The 9,789-nt window shown below is 41.9% G+C and overlaps 1 protein-coding gene across 1 annotated transcript in view; it reads right to left on the minus strand.

Moving 5' to 3' along the window:
- rnf17 (ring finger protein 17) overlaps positions 1-9,344 on the minus strand; it is a gene marked incomplete at its 5' end in the record, with an annotated part of 36,255 nt that extends 26,911 nt beyond the window's left edge. The window contains 13 exons of the mRNA XM_083996018.1: positions 722-893; positions 1,865-2,023; positions 2,122-2,211; positions 4,317-4,603; positions 4,767-4,841; positions 5,325-5,401; positions 5,876-6,044; positions 6,149-6,252; positions 6,364-6,462; positions 7,382-7,466; positions 7,592-7,686; positions 8,032-8,144; positions 9,275-9,344. Of these exons, the coding sequence (XP_083852144.1) occupies positions 722-893; positions 1,865-2,023; positions 2,122-2,211; positions 4,317-4,603; positions 4,767-4,841; positions 5,325-5,401; positions 5,876-6,044; positions 6,149-6,252; positions 6,364-6,462; positions 7,382-7,466; positions 7,592-7,686; positions 8,032-8,144; positions 9,275-9,344 (1,595 nt within the window). The remainder of the gene's footprint in view (positions 1-721; positions 894-1,864; positions 2,024-2,121; positions 2,212-4,316; positions 4,604-4,766; positions 4,842-5,324; positions 5,402-5,875; positions 6,045-6,148; positions 6,253-6,363; positions 6,463-7,381; positions 7,467-7,591; positions 7,687-8,031; positions 8,145-9,274) is intronic.
- Positions 9,345-9,789: the final 445 nt, after the last annotated feature.

Here is a 9,789-nt window from a genome sequence, read left to right on the forward strand (position 1 = left end):
CCTAAAAAATTTACTTGTTTTTAGATCATTTTCACTAGTTTAAAACAAATTTTCACTTGAAATAAGTACAATAATCAGCCAGTGAAAGCAAGTTTTTTGTGCTTGTTTTAAGAAAGAAAAACTTGCTCCACTATCAGATTTTTCTACTTATTTCAAGGCAAGGCAAGGCAATTTTATTTGTATAGCCCGTTTTTACAAACAGTTTGTCTCAAAGGGCTTTACATGGCATCACAACAACATCCTCTGCCCTTAGACCCTCACATCCACTGAGGAAAAACTCCATGGAAAACCCTTTTAACAGGGAAAAATTGGAGAAACCTCAGGGTGAGCAACAGAGGAGGGATCCCTCACCCAGGACGGACAGACGTGTAATAGATGTTGTTACAGACAAGAAAACAGTTTATAGTTTATGACACAGAATGTGGGAAAAATATGCTTGAAAGAAGTAAAAAGTGTCTAAAAACAAGCTACTTTTTCTGCCTTAATATTTTAAAGTAGAATTTGATTTGTTTTGACTAGAAATGACATTTTGACTAGAAATAAGACAAATATTCTTGGTAAGATTTTGAGTTTTTGCATTGAGTTGCTGCTAGACAATTAACAGAATGGAATCATCCAGTTTGTTACGGGGAGGTTGTGGTCAGATTTGATTGGACACATCGGTGTAAATGGTTCCTGTACAGATGTTTCCAGTCCGTCCAGCTGTTCACCCACTGTTCACCTCTGTATGCTGACGGTCTTGGTGAGGCCGTAGTCGAGGAAGAAAACTCTGACACTGGACAACTGAGCGACTTTACAGGTTTCAACCGCTTTGGCACAACCGGACTGAAGCAGCTCGACCACGGTGGCTCGGTACCAGAGGCCCTCCTTCCACCGGACGAAGAGCTGGGAGCCTGGGGAGGAGGAGGAGGAGGAGGGGGGGGGGGGGGGGAGAAGAGGAGGACAGGAGGTGGTGGTGGAGGAGGAGGAGGATGAGAGGAGGGGGAGGGGGGGATGAGAGGGGCAGAGGTATAGAGGAGAGGAGGAGAGAATAAGAGAAGGAGAGGAGGAGGAAGAGAGGAGAGGAGAGGAGAGAAGAGGAGGACAGAAGAGGGTGAGAGGAGGAGAGGAGAGGAGAGGAGAGAAGGGGAGAGGAGGTGGAGGAGGAGGAGTAGAGGGAAGGAGGGGGAGGAGGAGGAGAGGAAAGGAAAGGAGGAGAGGAGGTGGAGGGGGAGAGGGGGAGGGGAGGAGGAGGTAGAGGAGGAGAGGAGGGAAGATAAGAGGAGAGGAGGGGAGGAGAGAAGAGAAGAGGGGAGGAGGTGGAGGGGGAGGGGGAGAGGAGAGGAGGTGGTGGAGGAGGAGAGAAGAGAAGAGGAGGTGATGGAGGAGGAGGAGAGGAGGTGATGGAGGAGGAGGAGGAGAGGAGGGGGAGGAGAAGAGTGGAGAAGAGAGTGGGAGAGGAAGAGAGGAGAGGGGTAGAGGAGGAAGAGCAGAGTGGGAAAGGAAGAGAGGAGGAGAGGAGGATTAGAGGACAGGTGAAGAGGAGGAGTGGAGAGTAAGAGCAGCAGAGGGGGAAAGGGGGAGAGGGAGGAGGAGGAGGAGGAGAGTAGTAGAGGAAGAGAGAAAGAGGAGGAGAGGAGGAAGGAGGAAGAGGAGAGTGGAGAAGAGGAGGAGGGGAGGGGTAGAGGAGGAAGAGCAGAGTGGGAGAGGAAGAGAGGAGGAGAGGACACACACACACACACACACACACACACACACAGACTAATTAATCCAATCATCAAAAGTTTGCAGTCACAAGAGACCTAAATAACTTTTAATTTAATTTGCTCAACATTAATTAGGTCCAAACTTTAGCACACACACACACACACACACACACACACACCGGTCTCCATTGTGTCGCTGTCGGTGAAGAAACACGTGTCTCTGCTGCAGAAGTAGTTGACCTTCTTGGACAGGTTGCTGCTGTCCCTCTTCTCCGCCACGTAGCGAACGTAGAAGTGACTCGGATTCACGACGTGCGTCACCACCACCCAATGGGTGACTGGGAGAGACAAAAGAAAGATATAAATATAGATAAGATACAAATGTTTAGATGTAAATATTGTACATTTATAATATTTAACAGAAATCCCCATCTACCATTTCTCTTGTTGCCAAAATATTGATTCCTCCCTCTGCGGTGGATTCTCCATTTGTCGTTGGCCAGCTCCGGTCCCGTGGGTGGAGGAGCTGCAGGAGGAGGAGGACACAAAATACTGATCAAAAACTGATTAACATTTAAAAAATAATAATAAACCAATCCCCACTGATTACACCGATTTTTGACCGATGGATTAGAGATTAGAGATTAGAGCTCTCTGTGTCGTATCTACCTTGACCACCATTTCTTCCTTTGTAGAAGGTTGGTAGCTACTAATTTATCTGCAAAACCTGTATGTGTGTGTACTCATTTATGGATGCCTACTGTTTGTAAATTTACTGATACATAGAAGAGGGTGGATTTAACTGCCCCATGTTAAAGTTGTATGTTTTTTGAATATGAAAATCCCTCATGAGCAACATACCGTTATTTCTCAAATAGAAGCGCAGGGTTTTTATTTGCTTCAACTGTCGAACTGACCCGGCTTATATCAGCGAAAGGCGTCTATATGGGACAGGCTTTGATTTAGTTTTGAACAGATCTTATGCTGAGCAAAGATGGAAAATACTCTCAATTCGTTCTGTAAAAAGAGGAAAAGTAGAAAGAAAGAGTCGGATCCAGAGCAGCATTCATTTAGAGGTTTAATCAGCACCGATTAAACTTCTAATTCGGCCACAGACTGTATGTACTGTAGGCTCCGGCTCGCTCCTTGGGTCGAGGCCGAACAACGAAGCCGTGTGCTCATGAGTCCGGCTGCATCGGGTCCGAGCTTGGACTGGTCAAGTTTTAATTTTCAGGAATGAGGCAGCTTAGAAACTGCTCAAACGGGTGGTCGTGGTCTTTGAGAGGTTTTGTACATTCACAAGAACTCACAGAAAATAGAAATAGACAGGGCTTCTAATTCATTTTTTTTTCTGCCTTTTTTCCACTAATGTCTCTGTTTTTGTGATCCCAGCTGTTATTTGCTCAAACCTGGAGCCAGTGCAGGAGCTCGGCGTCTGTTTGAGACTCGGCTTTTTACCCAGGGGGCAAAATCCCAGTTTTTTGAAAAACGGACACGGAGCGTTGTAAAAGGTTTGACACCAGAAATGATATCTAGGAACTTCAATGATTAAAACCTGGGTGGACAACCCGGTCAACTAGCTGCTGGAAAGCTATAGGGGGCCAAAACCCCTTTCTGGGATCATTTTGCTGGCGAAATGATGTAAATGCAAATATTTAGGTACTACAATGGCATAAATAGTCATACAACTATAAAATTTGGCAGAGAGTATCTTGACACATAGGGGGAGGCATGAAAAAAACATTCTGGGGTTTGTTGCAACTCAATTTTAAGATATCACCCTCAACATCCCAAAAAAGACCAAAAAAAGTACTGTTCGCCTGACAAATTCTCATGAAAATTATTATTTTTCAGCACTTTACGGAGAATATCTATGCTTAACATGTATATAGAAAAATTCCTTAATTCATAAGCTTCCATTTGAGTCCAAGATAGCCTTTCTACTAGTACTGGAAAGCTACAGGCTGTCTCCAAACAATGCAACACCTATTGTGAAAAACTACATGTTAACTGGCCTGATCAGAAACCATTCTATTTCTGGTCTCCCCAAAGTGAACAGATAGATAGAGAAGACCGTTGGCCACAGCAAGTGGAGCTTTTGAGATAGAAAGGCTATCTTGGACTCAAATGGAAGCTTATGAATTAAGGAAATTGTCTATATACATGTTAGGCATAGATATTCTCCATAAAGTGCTGAAAAATAATAATTTTCATGAGAATTTGTCATGCGAACAGTACTTTTTTTGGTCTTTTTGGGGATGTTGAGGGTGATATCTTAAAATTGAGTTGCAACAAACCCCAGAATCTTTTTTTCATGCCTCCCCCTATGTGTCAAGATACTCTCTGCCAAATTGTATAGTTGTATGACTATTTATGCCATTGTAGTACCTAAATATTTGCATTTACATCATTTCGCCAGCAAAATGACCCCAGAAAGGGGTTTTGGCCCCCTGTATCTTTCCAGCAGCTAGTTGACCGGGTTGTCCACCCAGGTTTTAATCCTTGAAGTTCCTAGATATCATTTCTGGTGTCAAAGCTTTTACAACGCTCCGTGTCCGTTTTTTTGCTTTGCCCCCTGGGTAGTTAGGGTAATATTGTGATCGACACCGATAAAAACAGAGGAACACTCACGGTGCTCATGTCCGTCCTCTAAAAACTCCTCAACAATCACGTCTGGAGTTCCCACGTCGGAGCCCGAGGCGCTGGACCGGCGTCGGGGTCGTGGGCTCGGGGAGGAGCCTCGTGACGAGTGATTGTTTGCTCCGGGGCTCCGTCGCTCCGGTCTCTGAGGGGTCGCGGGCGGTTTGCTGCGACTGGGTGACAGACAGTTCCTGCTCTCTGTACGGTGCATGGACGACTTCCTGTTGGAGCTGCTCGTCTGGTGGCCGCCACCGCCGCTGGGTGGAGACTGGGACAAGCTGACAGGAGCAAAACAAGACACAACACGCTGCAACTGAAAAAACACAGCTAAACAAACAAACACAAATCAATTTGAGACACACATGCACCGTGAAAAAATAAAAATTCTGAAATTAAATGAATCAAAATGAGTTAGTAGATGTTTATTGGGAAGATATTTACTGCTTTGGACTTCCGACTTGCATCTTCAGAGACAGCGTCAGACTCTGGTTCAGACTCTCTGACTGGAAAACACAGCTGAAACACACACAAGGTAAAACTCATGATGAGATGAGTCACTAAAATTCATCAGGCTCCTCTGCTTCATGTTTCTACAGCAAAAAATACAAATACAGTGGTGAGTACATGATATTAACTCAGTGTGGACTTATTTCTGTTCCACAGGTCGTCAGAACTGAACATGAGGTCTAAGATAAACACTGTAAATGAAAATTTTGAATTTGAATGTATTTATTCAGGATAGTCCTTTGAGATGAATCATCTCATTTTCGAGGCGGTCCTTCCACAAAATGATACAAATTATACAAAGTTGAGAAGAAAAAGAAAGAAATACAGTGAAACACATTACAGGACAGGCACAGGCAAGGCTCTCCATATCTATCCATGCTTACAAAGAGGAAAAAAGAAAGTCACAGAAATATCAGTTTATATGATAAATATATAATAAGATACAACAATGATGTGAACAAGAAAATAAATGAGAAAAATCAGGGGACAAACCTGATTCCAGATCCCAGAGTGACACATTTCATATTGAATGAATGATCATTGACAGGAGCCTGCAACGTCTCCAGGACCTAACACACACACACAAACACACACACACACACAGTCAAGGTTACAGCATCTGACTCTACACTGTGACGGACACTGTGAATGTTCAGTGTTGTAATGTAACAAAGAACAAATTCTTCATTACAGTCAGTAGTAATTTGGTATTTCTATTTCTGACGACTTTTACTATTTCTCCTACGCGTCTTTGTCATTTGTTCCTAAAAAATAAAGGCTGGTGAATAAGTTCTCCTAGACTGCAAATAAATGCACCAATTAGAGTTGGTGACGAACTTCCAATTTCCTGAACTACACAAGAAGAAGAGGAAGAAGGACGGAGCCAAAGCTTTGCTGTAAGGAAGGTTTCCTCAATGAGACACAGTTGTCCCAGCTTTCCTCTTCTTTCTTTCTGTTCACTGTCATTTTGTTTCCCCACTAATGTCCCTGTCTCTGTCTCTGTGATCCTGGTCAGTGCACGAGTATAAAGTAACGCTTCATACCTTATCCAGGGTGCAGTACTGCTCCAGGAAGGGCACCCGCCGTACCTCTCTGGCCATCTGCATGGCGATCTCCAGGGCCTTCACCCTCTCCTCGATGTTCGACACCTCAGCTTGGCTGGTGGAAAACCGACTCTCCACGGCCGACAGCTGATTGAACTGCAGCTCCCTCCTGTCGATCGGTTCAATACGGAGCAAATGTCACTTTCCTCATAGAGATAAAACTATGTGAACAGAAGCAGGAACTGTGTGCTCTCAGGTTTCTACGGTCCGTACCACTTCTGGACGGCGTGTAAAGCCTTGTCTGACGTTTGCCTGATCTCCACCTCCAGCCGAAGTCGCTCTCTCTTCACCTGCTCCGCCAGGCCGGTCGTCAGAGTCTGAACACACACACACACATATAGAAGACTGAGACTCACACTTAAATCACTGTTTTCCTAACATAGCTTTCAGGTTGTGAGAGATTTTCATGGATCTAGTGCAGGTTTCACCTCGTGCATCTGTCTCAGCTGGGTTAGATTTTTTGCTGCCTGGACCAAAGCTTCATCCACCGTCCTCTCAAGCTTCTCAATCTTCTCAACAGCAGCAGGCTGAATAAAACACAACCAGGATTTAAACCATGTCGTCTAAAATCATTTACATTCAGCTAACACACAGCTCTGTCCTATTAACTGAATTTAAAGCATCCTGAACCAGAAAATATATACAGCTGGGAAAGTGAGTATTGAACGTGTCAATAGACTTGCATGGTGAACATGCATAGAGGCCATGGCGGTTAAATCCATTACTCATTGTTGTTTTTTTTATAACTGTATCTGCTGATTCCAGGTCTGTCTAAAACTCTCTGTCAGTGATCATCGGCTCTTGAACAACTCTTCTTAGTTTTCTTTTGACTCTGTCAGAAATCTTGTGAGGACCTGGTCGTGGCCAGTTTATGGTGAAATGTTGTTCTTTTCACTTCTGGATTAACGGCACTAACAGATAAAGCGTTGCATTCAGACTCGTCTGTAACCGATGCCATCAGCATGTTCTGCAACATAAGTTTCTAAAGGTCTTGAGAAGCCCTTTGCTTTTACCCATCATGATGAGAAACCTTTTCATAGGCGTCAGTTTGGACTAAACCAGCTGATATTACTTTGCACTGACAGGGGACAGGATTACTTTCTAAATACTGACAGACTCCAGCTGCTTTCTTTCCTTCTTTACCTTTCTGCACCTCCTCCTTTTCTTCATGTGTTCAATACTTATTCCCTGTGTCATTTCACTTTATTACACATTTCTTAATTTATGGACAGAAATGTTTGGATTTCTTTGTATGTGTGCATTACTTGGGTTGTTGTCGACATCTGGTGAACATTTCATGTCAATAGCTCGATTGGAAATATATTTTCTGAATAAATGTTGACGCGTTCAATACTTCTTTTCCCCGCTGTATATATTTTAAATCTCTTTATTACTTGATGTTTATGAGTAGTAATGGCAGTTAACCCTGTGATCACCCAAACACACCTGATCAACATCTGTTCTGGCATTGCTTTCTGGAGATGATGATAATTTGCCTCTTCTGCGAGTCCTTGATCTGTCGTTCTGATGGCTTCAGGAGACGACAACAACAGAGACACGATTAAAACTCTGATCTGGTCTCTTTAGGAAACCAATCACACATTCTGATTAAACGAGGAGCAGGTCAAATAATCAGAAACTTTTTTTTTTTTTTACCTTTTCTTGTTCATTTTAGCCGTGTAGATGAGGCCGATGATTCTGCTGTCCTCCTGCAGACAACACACTCCTCCTGCAGGCAGGGACGACTTCACCTGCACAAGTCGGAGGAGGATCTTTATTATATCATCATCACCCTAAAATCACTCAGTCAAAAGCCACACTGCAAGATTATGAAAACGATTGGCAGGTTACAACAATATTGCGACAGCACAGTGCAGAACAGCTTAATCCTGCTGTATCTCATGATATTAAATCAGAATTGACAGTGCAGCTTCATGTATATATCATACTATACAACTCTTTGGTTTCTTTCTGCAGGTAAACATAAAGTACAATGGCTCATTTCATATCGTTACTATCACAATAACATCTACAGCACATTTCTTATCTTATGCTGTTTATGCCTCAGATACGTCTAGGTCACTGGTCATTTTTACCTCACACTCTGGACATGTAATGACGTTGTCTAACTGAATGGACCGCAGACAGTAAGTGCAGTAGATGTGGCCACACAACAGCACACGAGGAAGATTTCCTTCGACTTCATCCTCTATAAAAGAAAACAAAATCCAAACACACAAAGAACATCACATACAATACTGGTGGCAATCAGTATTAATGTGATTGCAATGTTGTAATGATATTTTGAAAAGCAAGCAGGGCTGCACAATATGATTATATAGGCAGGCATATGTTGCAATTTCAGTGTGAATGGTCATTTTTGTTTTTCATTTCCATTTAAATTAATATTAAATTCATGATGTGATGTTTGATGGGACCAAACAAATATGTCACTCATGTAGGGTCCTGAGAGTGTGACACATTTTGCAAAGAAATTGCAGCTCCCCTTAGAAACATAATGATTTAAGTTACATTGCAATTATGTTTGTGCAGCCCTGTTATGAATGGTCACTGGTTCCTACTCAAGTACATCAAATGTTAGATAATAAATGTACAGTGCACAGTAAAATAAGCTTTTACTGTTATAATTGTTCATGTAATAAGATCTGAGCTTCATCTAAGTCACATGTGTGATGATAAGAGCACATACACACAGTTATAATCTTACAACATCTTATATTATAGCACAGAATTTTTTAATTAACACATTTTCATAGACATTATGTCTATTTTGATATCTTTTTTTGATAGAGACAATGTATTTTTGCATAGTTTCTAAAACAGCTTTTGAAACTAATGTGATAGCTTTTACTAACTCCTCAAATTCAGAAACTTTAAACTGAATCAATACACATGTTTCCCTGGACTCAGCTAGTTGCAGCCTTATTAAATAATGAATTAAACATTGCTAAACTTATTTTAAGTTGTAGTAAACATGTCTGACTCTGGGTTTGTACTTGTGGCTGAAACAGGTAAAACATGACCACACCTGTTTAGGCGCCACATGTTCGGTCTGTGCCCTAAGTTTCAGGTTTTTAGCTCCACTAGCACAACAAATGACAACCTATAACGACTTTAAAAATGTAAATACATTTTCATTAAGTTGTATTGGTCACGTTATAACATTTATGTCAAACTTCTTATATTAAAAACCCCGCATTTAGTTCATAAATAGCTACCAACAGGTGAGCTAGCTAAGTTACAGCGCCGCCATTAGCCGTTAAAACACGGATCGATAAACTGTAAAAAAGAAAAAGAAAAAGGAGGTTAAAGTCTTACCAGGCAGCGTGAACGGCTCTCCACAAAACATGCAGATGACAGCGCTGGGGCTGTTCACCGGACCGTCCATTATTATTAATACCAGTTATGTTTTTTATGTGTGTAATCTATTTTTTTCTTCTTTTAGTTTCTTGAATCGACGTCGTCGCGTCAGTTTTTGCGTTTGTCACGTGACGTCACCGCGCAAGTGGCGTTCACTGGTTCACGTTCACGGCCGCCTGAGAAAACCTGAATGAAACCACAGCTTCCTCTGGTGGTCTTACTAGGCAATGTTTTTTATTATAATATTTTTTAAATTAATGTAATAATCTTATATAACTGAGAAAATCATTATTTATTAATTATATTATATTATTATAAATATTTTCTTTCAACAATTACAGTGTCAGGGCATATCATACATAGGCTACATGGTTAAACACTCATCCTTATATCAATATCCTTATTGTTAATTGGCAATGGTGGTGTCCTCTTCTCGTCTTATGTAATTAGTCCATTTTTCACATTAATCCTCA

The sequence above is a fragment of the Trachurus trachurus genome, assembly GCF_905171665.1.
Source record: "Trachurus trachurus genome assembly, chromosome: 21".
NCBI classification, from domain to species: domain Eukaryota; kingdom Metazoa; phylum Chordata; class Actinopteri; order Carangiformes; family Carangidae; genus Trachurus; species Trachurus trachurus.